Below are 24,881 nucleotides of genomic sequence, written 5' to 3'. Positions count from 1 at the left end.
TAGAAACCTCCAGAACTGAAAAGCGAAGATTAAAGAAGACTGAAAAAAAACCAGAACAGAATACCCAAGAATTGTGGGACAACTACAAAAGGTGTAACATACACATCTGAGAATACCAGAAGGAGGAGAGGGGAACCAAAAAAATATTTGAAGATGACTTAAAATTTCCTTAAATTAATGTCAGACACCAAATCACAGAACCAGGAAGCTCAGAGAACAGTGGCAGAGTAAATGCCAAAAAAATTACAGCGAGGAATATATTCTACTGGAGAAAACCTAAGACAAAGAAAAAAATCTTGAAATAGGCCAGAGGGGAAAACCATGCAAGCAAAAATAGAGTGAAAGACTCAGTATGGAGACAAAAAAACTACCAACCTAGACTTCTGTATCCTGCAAAATTATCCTTCAAAAGTGAAGGAGAGGGCTTCCCTGGTGGCACAGTGCTTGAGAGTCCGCCTGCCGATGCAGGGGACGCGGGTTCGTGCCCCGGTCCGGGAAGATCCCACATGCCGCGGAGCAGCTGGGACCGTGAGCCATGGCCGCTGAGCCTGCACGTCCGGAGCCTGTGCTCCGCAACGGGAGAGGCCACAACAGTGAGAGGCCCGCGTACTGCAAAAAAAAAAAAAAAAAAAAAAAGTGAAGGAGAAATAAAGACTTTCTCAGATAAACAAAAACTGAGGGAATCTGTTGCCAGTAGACCTGCCTGGTAAGAAACATTAAAAGAAGTTCTTTAGAGAGAGAGAGAATGACACAGGTCAGAAACTCAAATCAGAGAAGGAATAAGTGAAGGCAGAATAAAAACTTCTATTTTTCTTACAATCTAACAGGCAACAGTTTGTTTGAGATAATAGCAACAATGTACTCAATACGTTATGTTCAGGTATTACACGCAGGGTTATAGTTTGGGTATAAATGAAATGAATGACAGCAATGATACAAGGGACAGGAGGGAGGAATTAGGAATATTTTGTTATTATAAGGTACTTGCACGACCTGTGAAGTGGTATAGTGTCTGAAAGTGGTCTTGGAGTACTTGTAAATGTACATAGGCAGACCTTGGAGATATTGAGGGTTCAGCTCCAGACCACCACAATAAAGCAAATATTGCAATAAAACAAGCCACACCATTTTCTTGGTTTCCCAGTGCATCTAAAAGCTATGTTTCCACTGTACTGTAGTCTATTAAGTGAGCAAGAGCATTATGTTAACAAACAATGTACATGCCTTAATTTAAAAATGTTTTATTGCTAAAAAATGCTCACCATCATCTGGGCCTGCAGCAGGTCATACCAGCAACATCAGAGATCACTGCTCACAGAGCACCACAGTATAAAGAGATGGAAAAGCGTGAAATATTGCAGGAATTACCAAAATGCGACACAGAGACGTGAAGTGAGCGAATACCACTGGAAGAACAGCACCAACAGATTTGCCTGACGCGGGGTTGCCACAACCCGCAGCCTGTAAAACACGATATCCGCAAAGCACGACAAAGCAAAGCACGAAAAGCGAGGTCTGCCTGTCCTGTGCATCCAGAGCAGCCACTAAAAGTGAAAACATAACTGACATGCTAAGGAGAGAAAATGGAATCATAAAATGATCATTTAAAATCACAAAAGGAAGGAAGCGATCAGAAGACAAAAACAGGAACAAGGGCAACAAGTAGAAACAGCGAACATGCAGCTATTAATCCAACTGTATCAATACCACTTTAAACATCAATGGTCTAAATGTACCAAGTAAAAGGCAGATTGTCAGCGTGGATCAAAATAAAAGGCCCAACCACATGTTACCTAAAGAAACCCGCTTTAAATATAAAGACACATAGATTAAAAGTAAATGGATAGAGAAAAACAGACCATGCTGACACCAATCAAAAGAAAGCAGAAGTAGCTACACTACTTCCAGACAGAGCTGACTTCGGAGCAGGGAGAGTGATCTGGGATAAAGAGGGGCATGACGTGAGGACGACTGGCCGGTTCTCCAAGAAGACATAACAGCCCCTGACATGTCTGCGCCTAACAAGACAGCATCAGACTACATGGTGCAAAAACTGATAGAACTTAAGGAGAAAGGGATGGATCCACTTCAACACCTCTCCTTCAGAAAGGGGTAGATCCAGCAGTCGGAAAGTCACTAAGGACATAGCTGAACTCAGCACCACCCATCACCTGGATGTAGTGACATCTACCTCATCCAAACAACAGGATACACATTCCCCCCAAGCTCACATGAAACATTCACCAAGATAGAGTCATTCTGGGCCCTAAAACACACTTTTACATGTTTAAAAGAAAATAAATCATTTAATATTTGTTCTCAGGACACAGTGGAATTAAACTAGTAATAAAATAAATAACAGAAAGATAACTGGGATATCTCAAAAAACTTGGAGATTAAACAACATATTTCCAAATAACATGAGTCAAAGAAATCTCAGAAGTATTTTGAACTAAAATATTTCAAAATAAAAATATTTTGAACTAAATTACAAAGAAAATACATCTTATCAAAATTTGTGGGATGCAGTGAAAGCAATGTGTAGAAGGAAATTTGTAACACTGAATGTATATATTAGAATGAAGTAAGCTCCGAAATCAATAATCTAAGCTTCTAGCTTAGGAAACTAAGAAAATAACAAATTAAATCCAAAGCAGGAGGAAGAAAAGAAATAATAAAAATTAGGGCAAAAATCAATGAAACTGAAAACGGGAAAGAAAAAAAATCAACCAATCCAAAAGCTAGTTCTTTAAAAAGGTCAACAAAATGGAAAAACCTCTATGCCACCATCATTTTACCTAAGGAAAAAATGACGCAAATTACTAATATCAGAATTAAAAGAAGGAGCACAGCAGGAACTGTTCTGTGGACAACAAGAAGATAACAGAGGAACACTTTGACACTCTATGCCCACAAATGTGATAACCTAGATGAAATGGAATGGTTCCTGGAAAGACACAATCTACCAAAACCGACAACAGGAAAAATGGATAATCTGAACAGACTGGTATTTATTACAGACTTGAATCAATAATTGATAGCCTCCTAAAGCACCAGGTCCAGATGGGTTCATTGGTGAATTTAAGGAAGAAATTATACCAATACTCTACAATCTTTTCCATAAGACAGAAGCAGAAACAGAGGGAATACACCCTAACTCATTCTATGAGGACAGCATTATCTTAATACCAGAACAAGCAAAGACAATACAAGGAAACTATAGACCAGTTATCTCTCATGAACACGGATGCAAAAATCCCCAACAAAGTATCAGCAAATTGAGTCCAACAATGTATAAAAAGAAGTCTACACCACAGCCAAGTGGGATTTACTCCAGGTATGCATAGCTGGTTCAATACTTGAAAAACATCAGTGTAATCCATCACATCAACGGACTCAAGAAGAAAAGTTATATGACCATATCAATAGACGCAGAAAAAGCATTTGACAAAATCTAATACCCATTCATGATAAAAGTGGTCAGTAAATTAGGAATCAAAGGGAACCTCCTTGACCTGATAAAGAACACCTATGAAAGCCCACAGCTAACAGCACACCTGGTGGTGAGAAACCAGCTGCTATCCTGCTGAGATCAGGAACAAGGCAAGGATGTCCCCTCTACCCACTGCTTTTTAACATTGTACCGAAAGTCCAAGCTAACACAATAAGACAAGAAAAGGAAATAAAAGGTATACAGATTGGGAAGGAAAATATAAAACTATCTTTGTTCACAGATGACATACCAACCATCTATGTAGAAAATCTCAAAGAATCGACCAAAAAACAAACAAAAACTCCAGGAACTAATAAGTGACTATAGCAAGATTGTAAAATTCAAGATGTATGGGTCACATTGTGTCCCCTAAAAAAGAGATGCCGAAGTCCCAACACCCCATACTTCAGAATGCGACCTTATTTGGAAATAGGGTCTTTACAGAGGTAATCGAGTTAAAATGAGGAAATTATGGGGAGCCCTAACCAATACTACTGGTGTCATTATAAAAAGGGGAAATTTGGACACAGGACAGGCAAGCGCAATGCGGAGTTCTGTGAAAAGTCACAGAGAGTAGACAGCTATATGAATAAAAGGATTGGAGGGAGGCATCTACAAGCCAAGGAACACCGACTATTGCCAGCAAAGTACCAGGAGCTGGAGTCATAGAATGGATTCTCTCCCAGAGCCTCCAGAAGGAAGCAACCCTGCCAACACCTTGATTTCAGACTTGTAGCCTAAGAACTGTAAGACAGTAAGTTTCTGTTATTTTAAGCCACCCTGTTCGTGGTACTTTGTCACCATCAGCTGTACACAAGTCAAATACCAGCAATGAACAACTGGAATTTGAAATTAAAAAACCTAAACTAGCCTCAAAAGAACAACATGCTAAGGTATAAATCTTAACAAAATATGTACAACACCTATATCAGGAAAATCACCACCCTCTGATAAATGAAATCAAAGAAGAACTGAATAAATGGAGAGATATTCCATGTTCATGGATAAGACTCAATAGTGTCAAGATGTCAGTTTCTTCCCAACTCAATCTGTAATTCAATGCAATCCCAATCAAAATCCCAGCAAGGTAGTTTGTGGATACTGACAAACTAATTCTAAAATTTATACGGAAAGGAAAAAGACCCAGAACTGGCAACTCAATATTAAAGGAGGCCAAAGTCAGAGGACTGTCTCCACGTGACTCACAAAACTCGCAAATGTGGACGGGGCTAGAAAGCTCTGTGGGGTCTCTTTCATAAGAGAACACCAATTCCATTCATGAGGGCTCCACCTTTAGGACCTAATCACCTCTCTTGGGCCCTATCTCCTAAACCCGTCATGCTGGGGGTTAGGATTTCAGCATACGAATCTGGGGTACACAACACACAGACCATTCCGCAGGGTACCACGTGCAGCTGTCTACCCAGCAACTAGTTTGATTTGAAATAGGGAAGTGAGGGGAGGGGAGCTCCAAGGGAGGCATCTGAGGGAAGAGGAGATTCTAGAGATTTGAAACTGATCCTAGAACAGAAGTTGGCAAAGTATGGCCCACAGGTCAAATCTGACCCACTGCCTGTGTTTGTAAATAAAGTTTTATTGGAACACAATCATTAGTTTATGTATCGCCTACAGCTGCTTTCATACTACAAAGGCAGGGTTTAGAAACTGAAGCACAGATTATATGGTCCACAGAGCTGAAAATATTCTCCCCAGCCCTTTACAAAAAAAAGTCGGCCGACCTCTACATTAGAGAAATTGACAGATGAGCTAAGGCATACGATGTAAGAGAAAGAAAACTATTAAAAGCCTCAAACAAATCAAAATGGTGTACAAGAAGTATATAATCCTCGTACATCACAAGCAAGGTAAACACCACACACATGAAGACTGTATGCTTTCAGAGCACATTTAAACACTACCCACCCCGACAATCTAAAGTTAGACATAAAGATGCAGACGGCAGGAGCTGGGAGATGGTTAGAAGCCGGGCACAGGCTCCCACAGCCCAGCCAAAGCAGAGTGGGAGCCCTGGTCACAGAGCACTGAAAGAGAACGCGGGAAGGAGCAGAGCCAAGCACTAACACCGCCAGGGTGGGGAGAGGAGGCTCCGGCAGCTGTCAGATCTGCTCAAAGTGCTCACATCCAGAAATAGCCAAGATCTGCGTTGTTTAGAGATCAGAAAGTAACTGAAACAGAACCTGGAAGCAGAAACAGTTACAGAAGGGAAAGCGGCTGCCTCTGAGGAGCGGGCCAGGAGTAGAGAGAAAGGACTGCTGCCTCTCACCGCAGGTCTTTTGTGCCACATATTTTACATCCATCACTTTAATAAACATTTTAAATATTTTAAAAAATACCATATAGAAAACGTGGACGACAGGAAGAGAGGCTGTCCCGCAGTCTCCTTGATCCCCAGCTGGTATCCAGCGTTTCTCCCCACGCTCCCCGGGATGTCTGTCCTCTAGGGGGCAATCGGCACTTTAGTTAATACCACTCCTGTTCATACCTTTCGACTCCGAAAACGGCCGGGAAGCTGTGCTTTGAGTCCAACGATTCCTCCGAAGCCAAATGCAGCCGGGATGCTCTCCGCTCACTCTCCCTCACAGGGCGGTCATCTAGGGTGGAGGTGCCGCAGAGGAACTAGCAGGCCACGAGGCAGGTGGCAGGGCCCAAAACCAAACCCCGCGGTGTGCCTGCCGGCCTCCCCTCAGGACTAAAGGTGCCCCCTTGCCCAGCCAGCCACACATGGCGTGTGACCAGGACTGCCATCCCTTGTTCTGGGGACCTTCCCTCCCCTTAGGGCTGACCCCACCACGGCATCCCCCAGATCACTGGGCAGACCCAGGAAAGCAAGGCTGGGCTCCGGGGGCTACATCTGGTTTCCCAGCAATGCCGAGCACTGATTCCCAGAGGGCCGGCAGCTCGCACCAGGCTTGCACCTCGGATGCCCCGGAGGCAGGAAAGGAAACACACACGCAAGTTCTCACGCAGGCTCGTCCTTCTCATCTCCTCTTAACGCACATCCTGGGTGCTGGGCGAGGTTCCCAACCACACTGACACCCCTAGCAAGTGTCCATGGGCGAGGAGCCTGAACACACTGGAGAGAAGACGCCCTGGCCATGTGTTGGCGCCCAGGGTTTACATCCTCAGATCCTTGGGACCAGAACAGGAGACAGAGCCAAGTTTCAACTGTCCCCGCGTGTGCCCTGGGCCCAAGAAGACCCCACTCGTCCACAACTGCACCTCCTCAGAAGCACCCGAGGGGGGCTCCCCTCCCAAACGCCAGAGCTCGGCCCTCGGGATGGCTGCCACAGAGCTCCTAGGGAGCACTGAGCCCACAGCACCCCGGGAGGTGCACCAGCTCGGTGAGAAACGGGGGAAACGAGGAGGTGCCCAGTACCCACTTCCACAGGTGTGGCCACCGCACAGCAGCCCCGACCCGCACGTGGGACGCCCCCGGAAGCCCCTCTGTCCTCTCAGGGACGCCATCCACCACACGCCAGCCCGGGGCCTCCCGTCTCAGGGCCTGGACGCTGCCGTCATGCCGACAACACGTGACTCTACTTGCCCAGCCTGAACTTCGCTTCGGCGTCAGTTCCACGTCCCTTACTCTGAGCATCCTTCTCTGGACGGTTCCACTCTAAATTCAAACTCAATATGACTAAAATCAGATGCAAACCCACCCTGTCCCCCAGACCGCATGCTCTCCTCACTGCGGCACTCTCCCAGACCCCGGCCCAGGGCGCCCCAGAGCACTCTGGCGGCACCCTGCTGGGGGAGAGGGCCTTCCGAGCGTCCCCCACTCCCGCACTGACTGGCCCCAGTTATGCTCCCGCCTCACGTCTGAAAGCACCTTTCACGTGTGGGAAGGCTCTCACGACCCCTTCTCTATGCGAGCAGTCTAGACTGAATTGACAACTTTCCTCACAAACGGAAACAAATGATTTACGACTGAAGACCGCAACAACTTTCCATAAGGACTGTCACGCTTCTGAAAAAGAGTCAAATTCAATTGTTTACAGGATACATAACGGTCAAATAAAAGTTAGAACACAAGCACTTAATCCTCCCAAATATCTAAAGATTAACATTAAATGTTGAAATTCTAAGTAGGTTTGAAACTAAACAGCATGCCTCTGAGGGTCAGTGCCCCTAGGCCCAGGCAGGCACAGCCTAAGGGTGCGGCCGGGCTCCCCAGAGCTCACGGCCCGCCAGGACCGGGGTCCAGGAGGTAAGCCAACGCACGCGCGCAGCTGGGGGCGTTCATGAGACAAGCTGTGTGCGGCTGAGAGGTGCCACCGGTGGGGTGTCTACAGGCCCTGGTAGACCCCGAAAGGACAAGAGCCATGGTCTGCCCACCGTGGAGCCCAGCATCTACCTGACAGATGCTGCCATGATGTTGGTCTCATTTCGGTTTGGGTAGCTCAGTCCCTGGGAGGTGGAGACGCCCCGAAAGCCCCCCAGCCTCCCCAGGCAGTCAAGGGCCCTCAGGACGGAGAACACGCCATGATCACTGGGGGCACAGAAGGACCACCCTCCTCCACTCAGACACCGCTGCACCGCTAACCAGCACTTCCCACGGGAGGACCCGGGTCCGAGACTCGAAGCCCCTCCTTCTCCAGGGTTTCCACGGCCAGCACGCCCTCTCCCCGGGAAGTGCGACATGGGGGCGGGCATTAGCAGTGCCCTGGCCACACTGCTCACAGCAAAGTGGCTCCTGAGAGCCGGGACGGTGGGTGGGAAGACGCTGTGGCTTCCCCAAGCACAACCCTCCTGACTGGGCACGGCTGGCGGGCACCCTGGTCGCTCAGCCTGCGAGCCTGAGAGATCCGGCTCTTTTAAGGCTACGGGCCACTGAGCCAAGGTGGTGACTGCACCTGCCAACAGGACCTCACACTCTCGTGCCTGTCACCTGGGGAGGGCGTGGCACCATGATCTTCTCGCCCGTGTCCTCCCAGGTGGACGTAAAATCAGGTTGAACCCAGGTGTCCAGCTGAGCCTGAGACGATGCCCAGGAGACCAGGCCAGGAAACAGGGCACCGGGAACAGCTAGAAAGCAGAGCCAGCCCACGCCTGTGCCCGTGGCCCAGCAGCCATCTGTGGCCGCAAGGAAGGGGCTCCCTGCCACCTTCCAGGCAGCTCTCCTGTGAGAGGAGGAAATCAGCTTCCCTTTCCAGAAGGGTCAACAGCGCCGTCACCCCAAGAACACGAGACACCCATCGGGCAGCACCAAGCGAGGCCCAGAGTGCGGCCGGCCTACGCAGCTGCCGCAGCCGCGGGAGCATGCGCACCACGAAGAGGCGGTAGTCAGACTCGCCCTCCACCACAGGGTGCGGCCGGAAGTGCACTTCCGCGAGCTCAGTTAAGCAGTGGAGCCGGAAGACCTCCGCCAGCGAGGAGATGCGGACGCGGTAGACGCTGAGACGCTCCAGCGCCGCCAGGTACTCCATGCCCTGCCAGGACAAACACGGCCAGCCAGCCATGAACACGAACCAACCCCCGACCTCACAGACGCGCCCGAAACGCACACGCGCCGTCACCGGGAGAGCAAGGCGGGTAGGTATGCTCAGCTGGGAGTCCTGCGCCCCCACGGTGAGCCGGCCGCGCGTGCCGACCGCGGGGAGAGGACAGCCGACGCCTGCTGCGTGGATGACGAGAACGACAGCTGACAAAGGACGAAGGGTGACTGGCGTGCACACATTCGTCTTTCGGGCCTGATCTTATTTCCTTTACAGATACAACCATCTTCATCAGAGAGCTATGACTTCTCGTTAAAGTAGCTCCAGACATAATGTGATGCATAAGAAGTCCAGCTCACAGCGGACACAGGAAAATCAGCACCAGACTGGCGCTCCCTGTGAAGTGTATGGCTTACAAGTACCAGAAGCATAGTCATAGGCAGACTGCCGTATTTACCATAAATGTACTACCCACTGCTATGGACAGCAATACATTTTCTTTCTAGAAACAAACCTAAAACTTACCTCTAGACTAACCAAGGAGTTTCGTGAGAGATCTCGAGATTTTAGACCTGTTAAATTCATCAAAGAATTTCCTAGGTGAGTAATCTAGGTAAGTTCCGGGAATAGATAATGACCGAAGTTCAGCTAAGAATAGAAAATTAAGAGATTTTAACTTTATTATTTTATTGAAAATAAATTACTGCAATAATTTATTCTCCCTCCAAAACCCTCTCACCAGGAAACCCTCCTAAGGGGGTTCCCACTTCCACACCTGACTGCTCAGCCCCACTGCCTGTGGGCCTCTGTGCAGGGATCGCAATCTGAAACCCACTCGGCAGCTGACCTGACCACCCGTGCCGTTACAGGTGAGGGCCAGCTGCACACGAGGTGCACCGAACACCTCTACGTGGCACACCCAGTAAGCAGCCGTTAGACAAACATCACTACAAAAGTAAGCTTCTGTAATGAAAAAGACACTGTGTCTGGATACAACAGTATCTTCCCAGGAACTTTTGTTTTAAAACACATCTTGATTACATATGAAACTGGTTTTTGGGCTTCCAGTTCCAGACAAGACAGAGGAGACATATTTCACCCTATTCCTCCCCATTTATTAGACCTAAAAACCCTGGACAAGAACACGGGAAGCAACTCTGAAGCGTGGCGACTCTGAAGCGTGGGGACTGTCTAGGGACCTGAAGAAAATGGTCAAGCACTGAGGGTTGGTTTTGTTCTGTCTCCTGTACATCCCGATCTGAGTGCAAGAGAAGCTGGCCACCCAGAAACACCCATGGACACCTACCAAAAGATACGGGTAAGCCTGCTGTCCGTGGTCAAAGGACCAGGAGGGGTGGCCTTGCAGGACAGACTCCTGACAACCTGAGCCCCACTCCAGCCCAACGCCAAGAAAAAAACAAAATGTACCTCGTATACCTGGCCTCGCACGGTGGCCAGCACCAGGACAGTGTGAGTGGACATGACTGCTGCCCTGGACTGGCTGTAACGAGGCATCTGCAGATGCTATGTGTGTGACAGGGGCCTGGCCACCACCTCAGCAACAAGGCAGCACCCAGGCAGTGCCAGTACTGAGTAACAAGATTTAAATAGGAAGCAGAGTCCCAATCAAAATGACCAATCAAAAATGATCAAGAACTAGGAAAATCTCAATCTGAATGAGAGAAAACAATCAATACATACCAATAATGAGATGACAGAAATTAGAATTATCTAACAAGGATTTTAAAGCAACTGATATACAAATACTTCAATGAGCAATTATGAACATGAATGAAGAAAACAGCGGTTCTGGGCAAAGAAACAGAAGATGTAAAGAAGAAACAAACAAATTTCAGAAATGAAAAATATAATAACTGAAAGAAACAAACAGAAAACCATGGGAGCAGCTCAATAACAGAATGGAGATGACAGAGGAAAAAATTCAAAGAGATAAAATGCAAAGATAAACTGAACAAAATTGTCCTATCTGACCACCAGAAAGAAAACAGACTTAAAAAAAAATGAACAGAGCCTCAGGGGCCTGTGGAAGAAGAAAAAGCAATCTAACATTCATGTCATTGGGGTCCCAGTGGAGATCCAGTCAGAGTTTCAAGAAGAAAAGAAAAACAGTATGGCTAAAAATAAAAAATTTTAAGTTAAAGAAATAATGGCTGAAAACTTCCCAAATGTGGCAAAACACATAAACCTACACATTCAAGAAGTTGAGAAAACCCCAAACAGAATAAAGGCAAAAACTGACACATCAGAATCAAACTTCTGAACACTAAAGACAATGAAAGAATCTTGAGAGCAACCAGAGAGAGAGGCATTACCCAGAAGGAGAAACAACTCCCATGGCAGGGAGTTACTCCTCAGAAACCATGGTGCTGAAACAAAGGAAGTGCTCTCACATTTTTCCATTGCTGAAAGAAAAGAACTTTAAACTCAGAAATCTATATCCACCAAAAACAGCCTTCAGGACTAAAGGTGAAATATAGATATTCTCAAATGAAGAAACACTAAGAGAATCTGTCACCAGCACACCTCCCTAAGATAACTGCTAAAGAAAGATCTTCAAACATTAAGGAAAGATAAAAGAAGGAAACCTGGGACATCAGGAATAAAGAAAGAATAATGAAACAGGTAAACATGTGGGTCAGTGTTTCCTCCTAAGCTATTTAAACTGTTGGATGACTATAAAAAGAAAAAGTCATATCATTACTGTGGTTCTCAGGTATGCAGGGGAAATGTCTAGACAACTAAATTATAAAGTGGGAAGATAATGAAACCTAAATGGTGGTAAAATTTCTATATTCACCTGACGTGATAAACCGTTCACACAAGTAGACTGTGCTAAATCACATACTGTATACTGTAATTTGTAGAGCAACCACTAAAAAAGCTATACAAAGAGATATGCTCAGAAATATAATAGGTAAATCAAAATGGAATACTAAAAATACTCAAGTAAACCACAGGAAGGCAGGAAATTGGAAACAAAAGAAGAAAAAACAAAGGGAACAAACAGAAAAAAAAATAAATGGCTCACTTAAGCTCTGCTGTATTAACGCATTAAATGTAAATGGTCTAAATACACTATGAAAGATAGGGATTGGCACTGTAGCTTAAAAATGATATACAGTATACACTGTCTACAAGAAACTCATTTCAAATATTATGATATAGGTAGGTTTAGAGGTGAAATAGCACATAGATGGGTAAAGACATACCCTGCAAACACCAAACCAAAGAAAGCTGGAGTGGCTACACTAATATCAGATAAAGTGGATATCTCACTGTAGAAAATTATCAGGGATAAGGAGGAATAATACTACATATGCTACAAGGGTCACCCCAACAAGAAGACATAAAAATTCTAAATATGTATGCACCAAATAGCACAGCTTTGGTGCATACATATTTAGGATCTTTAAGTCAAAAGAGAAATAGATACATCCACAATTAGAGTCAGGGGTCTCAATACCCCTCTTCTGGTAATTGAAAGAATCACTAGACAGAAAATCAGCAAGGATACAAAAGAATTGAACAACGTCACAGGTCAACAAGATCAAATTGACATTTATATAACACTCCAGTCAATGCCAGAGTACACATTCTTTCCAAGTGCACTTGGAACATTATAGACCAGATCTTGGGCCATAAAACAAACTTCAAATTTAAAACAATTAAGATCATACAGAGTATGTTTTCTGACCATAATGGAATCACACCAGAATCAGTAACAAAAAGAAAAAAATACCAAACAAACTAGGAAAACCTGCAATCACACAAAAATGAAAAGAACACACTTCTGAACAATCCATAGGTCAAAGAGGAAGTCAAGGGAAATACACAAACACAGTGAATTAAATGAAAATGAAAATACAACATAACAAAACTTGTGGATTCAGCTAAAGTTGTGCTCAGAGGGAAACTTATAGCACTAAAATGTTTATATTATATTTAAAAAGGTCTCAAATCAGAAATCTAAACTTTCATCTTAAAAATCAAGAAAAAGAAGAGCAAAGTAAATGCAAAGCAGCAGAAAGAAGAAAATTATACAGAATCAATGAAATTTGAAACCAGAAAACCAATGGAGAAAAAACAAAAGTTGGCTCATTGAAAAGATTAAGGAAATCCATAAACCTCCAGAAAGACCAAGAAAGAGAAGACAGAGATGACCAATAACATGGACGGGAAGAAGGGTATCACTACAGACCCCAGAGACATTAATAGGCTAATAAGGAAATACCACAAACTCTACACACATAAATTTAACAACTTAGATGAAATGAACCAGTTTCGCAAAACCCCAGACAACTGTAACTCACCTAAGATGAAGGTGATGATACAAACAGTTCTATAATGACTAGAGAAACTGAATTTCTCATTTAGAAGCTTCAAATACAGAAACTTCCAGGCCCATAAGGTTTCACTGGAAACCTCCATCAAACAAAGAAGAATCGGCACCAATTTCACACAGTCTCTTCTGGAAAACAGAAGAAGGGGCAATTTACCAACTATTTCATGAGTTGGGCATTACGTGGATGACAAAACTAGACAAAAACAGGAAAACAGAAAACTAGCGACCCGTATCCCTCAGGCCGTGGGCCCACGGGTGCTCCGCACAGGACGAGCAGGGCCCGGGACACCCTGGAGTCCTACTAAAGGAGGGCACGCTCGTCCTCCAGACACAAGGCGCTCCAAGCTTTTTCAGAAAATCAGCCTGACGCACCTTATTAACGGGGAAAGAAAGCCCAAGTGACCTTATCGGTCAAGGCGAAAAGCACTGGCGCAAGGGCGCAGCAAACCCGGCTCGGAAGAGCTCCCCGCGGGCGCTCTGCGAGGCCGAGCTAGGCCCCCGCCTCTCCGGGGACTCAGCTCGGAACCCCAGCCCCTCCCCCACCCTCCCCCACTTCGGCCCCCCCCCCTCCCGGCCTGCCCCGCAGCCCACCCCTCCCCCTCCCCCCCCCCAGGCCTGCGACCGTTCGGGAACCGCGGTCGCGTTTCGGCACCTCTGGCCCGACAGGTCCGCCGACACCTCGGCGGGAAGCTCGCGCCCCCGGCCAGCGCCGCCCACCGCCCGCCGCGCACCCAGGCCGCGGTGAGGCGCCAGCCCGGTCTTCCCCCGGATCTTCTCTTCACACAGGACCAGCCGCCCCGCCGGCGCCATTCTTTCAAACGGCGCACACCTGTCCGCGCCTGCGCGCTGTGGCTGCCGACGGCCGAGGCGCGGGGCCAGGACCCAGGGTGGGACCGGGGGGCGGGGCCGAGGGGGCGGGGCGGGGCCAAGGACCTCTGCGGGGTGCGGGGTGCGGGGTGTGAGCAAGTGGACGAAGATGCCGGGAGGAAGCGTTAGGGGAAGTCGGTGCCGGCCCCAGGGCTTACGCACTTGGAGACCTCGCATCACCTGGGCACCTGCCCCACCTGGGGACCCTACCCACCCCCAGATTCGCCTGCGTCCTGGGCTGCGGGCGCCCCAGGTTCTGCGCGAGGGCTCCTCACGTGGGGTCGCAGTGCTCTCCCGCCACGGTCAGGTGGCTCAGCGGCAGCGGGTCCTGCTCTGCCCCCATCCTCAGTTTATAGGTGATGAAATCTGGGGTCTGGCCTTGACACTCATCAGCTGACCGAGGGGTTCACGGCGTGTCCGGCTCACTGGGCTCTTTGTGGAGCACCTTTAGGGAAGACTTCCCTTACAGTCTGGATCTGCCCCAGCCAGCGCGAGCCCTGTGGGTGCCCCTCCCTCCCGGGTCACCCCAGAGGGTGCCCCTACTGCCTCTCATCCCAGATTTGACTGGCCTGTGGCAACATCCCCTGGCATGTCACAGCCTGGGTGGTGGCATAGGGAGGTGTAGGTGGGCTTGTAGGGCCAGGGGTGAAGGGCAGGTATAGACACTCAGGGATGAGGGGCAGTGGTGTAGACAAGGGAAGTATGGCAGAGGGTGTAGGGCAGGGGCGAAGACGGGGGTGTAGGGGAGAGGTACGGGGTATGTGGAGGGGCTGGGGTGGGTGGGGGCATCAGGGTGCCTGAGTCTCTCCTGAGCGGAGCGGGGCTTCAAGCCTGCTGCACCAGGCCTGTGGGGCTGTGCCATTTACGGAGGCCGGCAAACACTCAGCGATATTTTGAGTCCGGATTGCCAAGTGACTGCCCACAGTTCCAGACCACATATTGCCATCATCTCACTTCCTACAAGACCGTGGAGGGACTCGGGCACACCCGAGGCCTGGCGTGTGGTCACCAACCAGGTGCCCCCTGAGTGGAGCTGGTGCAGCCAGGAGGCTAGAAACTAAGCAAATATCCCGCTCTCAGAAGTAAACGGAAGCAAACAAAAGGCTTCTGTCGCTGTCCTCCCCCCACCCCCGGCCCCCGAGAAAAACGGCTTGTCAGCAAGGGCACAGCCCACACGCCAAACATCGCTGCTTCCTCCTGCTGCAGGTCACTTCAGGCCGGGCAGCCCAGTCTCAATTCCTCTACAGCTTTCTAGAACATTCCAGGGAGGCTTCCAGGCCCCTCAGCCTTGAGCCAGAGTCGGGCAGTTCATCCCAGGGTGAAGGCTGGTGACAGAGATGGAGACCCAAGGACAGGCCCACGCCGGTCCCGCGGACTGGGCAGCCAGAGGGGTCCTCCAGGGGCTGGCGGCCTGGAGCATCTTGGACTTCCCCTACTCTTTGACTGGCCTCGGCTGGGAGGGGGTGGGGGCGGGAAGAGAAGGGGCAATCTCCCACCTTCCCCCGGAGAGCAGAACTGTCCAGGCCCCAGAACCAGAGAGGCTGTGGCGCTGGCCACGCGCTCTGGGAACTGCGTGAGCTCTTGTGTCACCACCTCTCCACCCTGGGGTGAACGCCGGCACGGTCACTTCATCCACGAGGAAACATCAACCAGCTGGGTGCGACCGGACTGAGAATCAGTGTCAGACCCGAGCCCAGCCCTGGGTTGCTTCTGTACCAGGCCCTCCAAACGGGAGGCAGGGAGCCTCTGGGAGCCTGAAGACAGACCCACACAACCACGGCTCCAGACACCACTGAACTCACACGTGCCCCCGTTCACACCCTGACACTAGTTAAGATGCAAGTAAAACCCAGCTGGGGTGGTCCTGACGTAAGGACACCCGGCTGGAGTCCCCAAGGTGGGCTGAGCTCAGCTTGGCTGGCTGGCAGCCAAACCTCTGTCCTGGACACTCGGCCATGCAGCTCACTTCCCAAGAGGCAGGTTCCTTCCCGGCTGCGTCCAGCAAAGACTCCTGTTTCCATGCCCTGCCTGCGGAGCCCGTAGCCCGAAGGGTCTCCCGTCCTGCTGGCCTGGGCCATTCCCAGAGCTCGTGAGCCGCCTCCGTGCCCAGCAGGGCTTCAGCCGGGAGGAGGAAGCAGAGGCCAGCTCTCCCTGCAATTGCTGACCCTAGAAAGCTGAGACTTCTCAGGAAAATGGAAACTTCCCGCTCATTCTGAAAGTAGGGAGGCAGGACAACTGGGCCTGACTTTCTGCACTGCAGCGGCATGGGGCGAGCCGCAGCCACTCACAGGCAGGCCCCGGCTCCATCTGGACAGCCCCTCAGGCACCTACCCCGGAGAAGCAGCACAGGTGGTGCTGGGTGCGCCTAGCACCTTCCAGGTGGGAGCTGCCCCTGTGCACACCCCCTGCCCCTCACACAACTGCTCACCGATGGGGAGAGATACAGGGATGAGGGGCACACCTCAGCCATGATCCCAGGGTCCCCAGCCCTCCTGAGGACGAGACCACCTCCGTCAGGTCTGGGCACCTGCGGCCTTCTCCCCACCTCTGAGGCTCTAGAGAGTGCAGGGCTCGGGGCCCTTTGGACCAGGTGGATTATGGCCAAGGTAACCAGGCCTCGGAGGCCTGCTCCCCACCCTGGTCCTTCCCCGCCAGCCTATTTCAGCTGCCCTAACTGCTTCCCGAGAGCTCGCCTGCACTTACCCTGTAGATCCCAATATCGCTCTGCCTGCTGCCGCTACACCGGTTCCTGCTGGACTCGGAGCCCTCACCTGGCCGAGGCTGGCAAGCACACGGCAAGAGGCCAAGCACTGCCATGCTTTTGTGGGTCATTGGTTACATCCACTTTATGGTGGGCAGCATGTGGGACTGAGACCCAGGCATTCAGGTTGAACAGTGCAGCTGGAGGCGGGGCCTGTCGTGAGGGGGGCCAGCCCACCCGTGATCACTCTGAGGGGCCGTGGGCAGGTTCCCTGGCTCTTGTGTCTGGGGCAAGCTGCTCTCGGAACCGAGTCTTCTCATCTCTAGAAAAAAAGTAACAGGGCTCTCGAGGGGATGGGTGGTTCCCAGCCCTCTTCAACGTTGTCTAGTTCCAACGGAGAGGGTGGAGAACCTCTTACATCTCTTACAGCTACGGATGGCCACTTCTGGCTGATAAGAAGTAAGCATGAGGCTACAGTGGCATTTTGGGGTAAAGTTTTGATATTCTGGGAAAAGAGATAAATGTAGGTGACACATGCCAGGCCCCCCTTCTTCTTGCCTTGACACAGTTGTGATGGCTGGAGCTGCAGCAGCCATCCTGGGACAATGAGGAGGTAAGGAACCGGCATCGCAGAGGTGCCCAACCTGGGCTCCAAACCAGTGCCAGTCCCTGAACCTCCAGCCTCCTGGCTCAGTGAGAAGAGACCAGTGAGAGTGACCGTTGCTGCAGCTGAATGCATTCCCACCCGATCCTGGGGTCTGCTGAGGTAGCAGATGAAAAGTGTGTGGCATAGACTGGACCAGTCAAGAATACTCGTAGGACATGGGCCGTAAGGCAGAAGTGTAGCAGCGACTGTGCCAAAGGAAGACTCCCTTTCCACTTGGGGGAGAAAAGACATGGTCCCAGAGGAAGAAGGGGAGGGGGCGTGGAGCCGCGTGTTTTGAGCAGAAGAGTGGGGAGTGAGAGGCCCCCACGTGGCCCCAGGCTCAGTCAGAGAGGAGGAGCCGGACGGGGCAGACCTGTCACTCCCTCTGCCCAGGGGTCCAAGTGTGGCTCCGAGTGGGGGTCCAGCCTGGCTGAGTCCAGGTGCTTCGTGTAGGTGATGGAGCAGATCAGGGCGAAGTACAAACAAAACTCGAAACTTAACTAACTGGTTTCCCAACTACAAAGTGACTGAGAAATCTGAAGCCACCCTCCTGCCCTTTGTCGTTTGTGATGATCAACAGTTGAAATAAATAGGGATGCGACCCCCAGAGCGCGGACTAAACCCAGGTAGTATCAGAAAAACAAAAGTGGAAGGAAATCGTTGCCTTCAGGAAGCTTACAGTTTACTGGATAGTGTGTACTTGAAAAGGCTATTTTGGGAAAATTTTTGTGAAACTGAAAAATGCGCCCTTCCCCCCAAAGAGTCCATGCAAAACCCTTGGGACCTCTGAATGTTACCTTATATGGCAAAAGGTGAGATTAAGTTAAGGATGTTGGGAGGATTTTATCCTGGATTATCTGGATGAGCCCTGACACAATCACGAGAGATGGAAAAGAAGACACAGACGCTACACACGCTCGGGACCCCACGAGGCAGAGGTTGGCATGATGAGGCCACGAGCCCAGGGACGCCTGGAGCCCCCAGCACCTGGAAGAGGCAGGAAGGACCCTCCCCAAGACCCTGCGGAGGGAGAGTGGCCCTGTGACACAGGTGCCTGTCTGCGTGGTCATGGCGAACCTGCACGTGAGCCGCTGAGAAGAGGCTCCACAGGGTCCTGAGTCCTCTCACATCTCAGGGGCTCCTGGAGTAACTGGGAGGCCCCAGGCAGGCCCTGTGCCCGCTCTGCCTGCCGGCGAGAGGGGACCTTGTCAGCCACGGAGTCTTGATGGGGCGTTTTCTGGGCCAGCGACCACCACGGGGTGAGGGGCATCGCTTCTCACGCGCTTCGTTCCCGACCTCAGCTCCTCACATGGAGGGAGACCAACTCCCAAGAGACCCTGGGCCCTGGAACACCAGCATGGAGGGGAAGCTCACTTTGTCACTGGCCTGCTGCAGAGGGGCCCAGGAGCACGCTCCCCGGGGCTGGGTCCCCTGCTGGAATCGTATCACCTGAAGTGTGCACCTTCCTCGGGACCCTGAGGCTGAGTTGTCTCCTGTGGGTTATGTGCTGTTTTCTGTACTTATTTAACCTCAAATAACCATTTTCAGAACTCAGTCTCTGTTACCGATTTCATTCAAAGGCCTCTTTTCAGTCTCAAGAAGCAGGAAGCAATATCCTTTCAAAAACCAATTCGCCACATATTTTGGCTCATTAAATAAATAGTTTAACTCTGGACCCAGCTGATTTTTGAGGGAGTAAACAACGGGTTGACTCACCAGTTTGCAGCCCCCGTGAGGCACCTCCACCTGGCCCGCGAGTGGGGTCCGGCCTCACCCCGCAGATACACACCTGAATCCTCACCAATTTCACAGAGGGTCAGAAATGGGCTTTTAATTTGCCGACGTACCCTCTGCTCGGAGCCCCAGGTGGGGTGCACAGCGTGACACGCCCTGCAGAGAAACTGTCAGAAGGATGAAAAGCGCCACGGAAGCCACTGAGGGGGCAGGACGGGACGCGGCGCTGGGCAGGTCCCGACTTTCACTGTGGGCGTTTGAGCAAAGAGCTGACGAGCTGAGGTTAGCTGTCCACACCGTGGGCCCCGCGGGAAGGTGTAGGGCAGAGAGGAGCCGGGCCATGTCACTGTGGCCGGCACAGGCGGGGGAACCTCGTCCGCCCCAGGGCTGCACTGCACCGCCCGGCGCCAGCCCCTGTCGAAGCCACAAAGCCAAATCAGTACTTGTTTCCCCTTCTACCATTTGCTTCTCCTCGCCCAAGTGACTTTTCTGCTGACCCTCGTTGACCCTCCACTGCCCCACTTAACCTTCTGGTGCCTTTGGTCTTAACCCATGTTTGGACAGACCCACAGGGTACAAAGCCAAATGGCAGGTGTTACACAAACAAGTATTTCATTTAGTTTTTTAAAATAAACGTCAGATCAGTTATTTAAGTAGTCAAATGGTTGGTTTCATACCCTTGAGCAGAAATATCTATGGTATTGGAAGAACAAATCATTAAATTGGGAGTAGGAATCCAAAGAAGCCGAATAGACAAGCAGTTGAAATACGTAAACAGATATCTTTCAATTTTTAGTAGTTTTTGATTTTGTTGTTTACGCGTTGATAAGTTGATTTATTATTTTTGGTGAATATTAACTGGATTCTTTAAGTGGTTCATTTTCTAATTCTTGAAGTGAACATGGAGCTGGTTTATGGGATAATTTCTAACCCACACGAAAAGTTGTGTGTCATTAAATTCAGCTAACACATCAGAAGGACATAGTAGAAAACAGATGAAGACCATAACGTAACATTCAAAAGGAGCTAAAGAAAACAAAATTATAGGGCTTTCCTGGTGGCGCAGTAGTTAAGAGTCCGCCTGACAATGCAGGGGACACAGGTTCGAGCCCTGGTCCGGGAAGATCCCACATGCCTCGGAGCAACTAAGCCCGTGCGCCACAACTAGTGACACTGCACTCTAGAACCCGTGAGCCACAACTACTGAAGCCCACATGCCTAGAGCCTGTGCTCCACAACAAGAGAAGCCACCGCAATGAGAAGCCCGCGCACCGCAACAAAGAGTAGCCCCCGCTCGCGGCAACTAGAGAAAGCCCGCACGCAGCAACAAAGACCCAACACAGCCAAAAATAAATAGATTTATGTTTTAAAAAAAGAAAGAAAGAAAGTGATAGAAACCATGAAAGAACAACATAATTTAGAATTAGGACAACTTAGAAGTAAAGTGATTGGAGAAAGTGAATATTTGAAAACAAATGACCAAACTCAGGAAAGAGTTTTAAATATTTTTAAAATTTAAAGAAGACTAAACCAGAAGCAACACAACTGTGAAAACTCACAACGGATATTGCCTTAAGAGAAATGAAGAATGTTTTTTAAACTAAGAGTTGCAGGAAGAGGAGGAAAGGATTGAAGAGGAAGGAACTGCAGAGAAAATGAGCAGAGACCCAGGGACACACGCCCCTGAGGAAGGAATCGAGGCCGCAGACGAGAACCATAGCACAAAGAAGACTTCCAGGAAGAAGAAAAGTCACTTGAAAACATGTATTGAAAGAGTTCACCGAGCACTGGAAAAACAGCCCAGAGTGACCAGCCCTGAGGCACCCATCAACGGAATTAGTGCGCTTCGCAGCAGAAGGGAAATTACTTGGTCATCAAGACAAAAGAACCAAGTCACTGGTAAAGGGAAGAAAATCAGTGTCATCTTTCTACCAGGTAATCAAGGAAAGAGAATAGAGGCCAGGACTTCAATCCAGCCAGACTGACCTCAAGGGTTAACAGAAGGGCGGAAGACTAGCAGTGTGACCCCCAGCCCTCAGGGGATGCTCTTGGTGTCAGGAGCCCATGCTGAGGAGTCCACTGCAGCCGTGGTCAGCAGCCATTCTCCTACAGGGATAGAGGGTAAATATTTTGGACTCTGTGCACCAAGAGGAAAATTGAGCCTATTGTGTGGGTTCTTATGTGACCATTTAAAATATAAAAACCGTTCTTACTAGGGGTCTCATAAAAATAGGCTCTGGGCCCGGTGCCGCCCTTGAGTAGGTTTGCTGGTCTCTGTACTGGAGAGCTGGCCTCAGACAACCAAAAAGACCGGTGTGTGTGTGGCGAGGGTGGGGGGGTACCCATATCAGGCTGGTGATCCAAATCAGAATTAAGATTTAGAATTTGGAATCAAGATTCTAGGCACAGAACTTGGAATCCAGAATCTGAACGCAGAACTTAAACCAATGAATTAAAAGCAGGATCCAGAATAAGGATTTGGAAATGGAGGCTGAACAGTTAGTGCCAATACTGACAGTATTTCTTTTTTTTTAAACAAATTTATTTATTTTATTTATTTTTCTTTGGCTGCGTTGGGTCTTCGTTGCGGTGCGTGGGCTTCTCATTGCGGTGGCTTCTCTTGTTGCAGAGCACAGGCTCTAGGCGCACGGGATTCAGTAGTTGTGGCACACGGGCTTCAGTAGTTGTGGCTCGCAGACTCTAGAGCGCAGGCTCAGTAGTTGTGGCGCACGGGCTTAGTTGCTCCGAGGCATGTGGGATCTTCCCGGACCAGGGCTCGAACCCGTGTCCCCTGCACTGGCAGGAGGATTCTTAACCACTGCGCAACCAGGGAAGTCCCGACAGTATTTCTTAAACTTGTGAAACTTAATACTCTTTCCTTTTCATTTTAATATGGTTAATGATTTAACTTACTTGCACACCATAAAGTCTACGTTTTTCTTATAATGGCACATTGATGAGGACACAACACAGCACCCCCAAAACTCCCTTTGGGCTTCCCTTTTGTAGTCAAACCCTTCCTCTACCCCAAACTCCTTTCCGTTTCCCCATCTCTAAAGTTGTGTCTTTTGCAGAAGGTCATATAAATGTACCCTTTGAGACTGGTGTCTTCAGCCAGCAGGATGTCTTTGGAGTCACCCAAGTTGTCATATGTATCAGTAGTTTTTTCCTTTTCATTGCTGAGTGGTATTCCATCCATGGACGTCCATTCGCCTGCTGAGAGATACGAAGTTGTTTCCAGTTTTTGGTGATTATGGATAAAAAGCTGCTATAAAGAGTCAGGTATGGATTCTTCTATGAAACAGGTTTTCATTTCTCCAGGGTAAGTGTCTAGGGATAGATAGCTGAATCATATGGTAAAAGATTGTTGAACTTGAATAGAAACCGATTTAAAATGCCATTTTCTGGAGTGCCTACATACCACATGCTCTCCCGCCAGCAGCGGAGGGGCGCTCCGGTTACTCTGCGTCCTCACCAGCACTTGAAGCTGTCACGTGTTTGGTTTCTCTCCCTTTCTTCTCTTTTTCCTTTTGTGCTGTACTGATGAATGCAGAGCAGTATCACACTGGTTTTAATTTGCACGTCCCTCGTGACTGACAATGTTGGGCATCTTTCTATGTTCTACATTGCCATCTACAGTTCATTGGTGAAATGTCAGTTCAAATCTTTTGCCTTTATTAACTGGTTTGTCTGAGAGCTCTTTATACAGTCTAGATACAAGTGCTTTGTCAGATGAGTGCCTCGCGAACATTTTCTTTTAGTCTGTAGCTTGTCTTTTCATCCTCTTAACAGTGCATTTTGCAAAGCAAAGGTTTTGGTTTTCATGAAGTCTAATTTATCCATTTTTCTCTTTTATAATTTGTGCTTTTGGTGTTAGATCTATGAATTCATATTCTAACCCAAAGTCAAAAACATTTTCTCCTATGTTTCCTTCTAAAAGTTTTATAGCTTTACATTTTGCATTTAGATGTATGATCCATTTGAGTTAATTTTTATAGGTCAACATAGATGTGCATATAAATGTTCACTTTTTGCATATGGATGCCCAATTGTTTCAACATCATTTGTTGAAAAGACAACCCTTTCTCTGTTGAATTACCTTTGCATCCATTATAAAAATCAATTGACCGTATTTGCGTGGGTCTATTTCTGGACCCTCTGTTTTTCCCCATTGATTCGTGTCTATCTCTTTGCCAGTACCACACTGTCTTTGTCACAGCACCTTTACGGTGAGTCTTAAATCAGGTAACATAAATCCTCCAACCGTGCTCTTCTTTTTCAAGACTGATTTGGCTAATCTAGTCCTTTGCCTTTCCATATAAACTTTAGAACATGCTTCTCTTTATCTAGAAAAATCTTGTTGATATTTCTATTGGAATTGCATTAAACACATAGACCAATCGGGGGAGAGCTGACCTTTTTACTCTGTTGAGTCTTCCAGTCCATGAACACATTATGTCTTCTTTGATTTCTTTCATCAGCATATTGTAATTTTCATCATACGGACCCTGTCATGCTTTATTAAGTGTATGTGTGTTTTATTTTCTTTGGAACAATTATGAATGGCACTGAGGTGTAAATTTTGGTCTCCATGTGTCTGTTGTTAGGGTATAAAAATGTGATTGATTTTTGTGTGTTGAGCTTGTAGCCTGTGACATTGCCAAATTTGTTAGCCCTAGGTGTTTTGTTTTGTAAATTCGTTGATTTTTTTATATAAACAATAATAACACCTACAAATGGATATGGTTTATTCCTTCCTTTCCAATCTGTAAGTCTTTATGCCTTCTTTTGCACTAGGACATCTACTATGTTGTTGAAAGGAGTGGTGAGAGAAGCCATCCTTTCCTTAATCCGGATTTTGGGGAGAAAGTATTCCGTTTTCTTGCCATCAAGTGTGATGTTAGGTGTACATTAAGGAAGCTCCCTTCTAGTCCCAGTTTGCTGAGAGTTTTCGTCATGGATAGATCTTAAACTTTGTCTTTTTTTCTGCATAATTTGAAATGATCATGTAGTTTTTCTTCTTCGTCTGTTAACATGGTAGATTGTACTGGTTGAATTTCAAGCGTCTGTCCAATCTTACATCCCACTTGGTCACAATGCGTTATCATTTTTACACGTTGTTTAGTTCGATTTGCTAATATATTGTTGGGTATTTTTGCATCTAGGCTTATGAGGTATATTTCCGTGCAGTTTTATTTTTCTACTGTCATTTACTTGATTTTGCTATCAGGATGATGCCGGCCTCAGAACATCAGATGGGAAGTGGGTTTTTTATTCTTCTATCTTCTGGAGGAGATTGTATAGAGTTGCTTGTATTTCTTCTTTAAATATTCATAAAATTCACTACAGGAGCTGTCTGTATCTGGAATTTTCATTTTTGGTTTTTTCACTATGAATTCAATTACTTTAATACAAAAAGGATTATTTGGGCTATTTAGTTCTTCTTGGATGAGTTTTGGTAGCTTGTGTTTCAAATAATTGGTCCACTGCATCTAAGTTGTCGAGTGTGTATGCTGGAGCAGTTCATGGTGGTCCCTACAATCCTGTAATGTCTGTGGAGTCGACAGGGCACCTCCTCTTTCACTTAATTTATGTCTCCTCTATCCCTCTCTCATCGGTCT

General features: G+C 48.2%; 1 protein-coding gene across 1 annotated transcript in view; it reads right to left on the bottom strand.

Moving 5' to 3' along the window:
• CEP72 (centrosomal protein 72) overlaps window positions 1–14,122 on the bottom strand; it is a 38,295-nt gene extending 24,173 nt beyond the window's left edge. Inside the window, 5 exon segments of the mRNA XM_065875617.1 lie at window positions 5,985–6,105; window positions 8,751–8,943; window positions 9,475–9,559; window positions 9,561–9,597; window positions 14,044–14,122. Coding sequence (XP_065731689.1) covers window positions 5,985–6,105; window positions 8,751–8,943; window positions 9,475–9,559; window positions 9,561–9,597; window positions 14,044–14,122 — 515 coding nt within the window.
• Window positions 14,123–24,881: the final 10,759 nt, after the last annotated feature.

Source organism: Phocoena phocoena, chromosome 3 (genome assembly GCF_963924675.1).
Source record: "Phocoena phocoena chromosome 3, mPhoPho1.1, whole genome shotgun sequence".
NCBI lineage: Eukaryota > Metazoa > Chordata > Mammalia > Artiodactyla > Phocoenidae > Phocoena > Phocoena phocoena.
The sequence above is the reverse complement of the archived record's forward strand: the minus strand, read 5'-3'. Positions and strand labels throughout refer to the sequence as shown.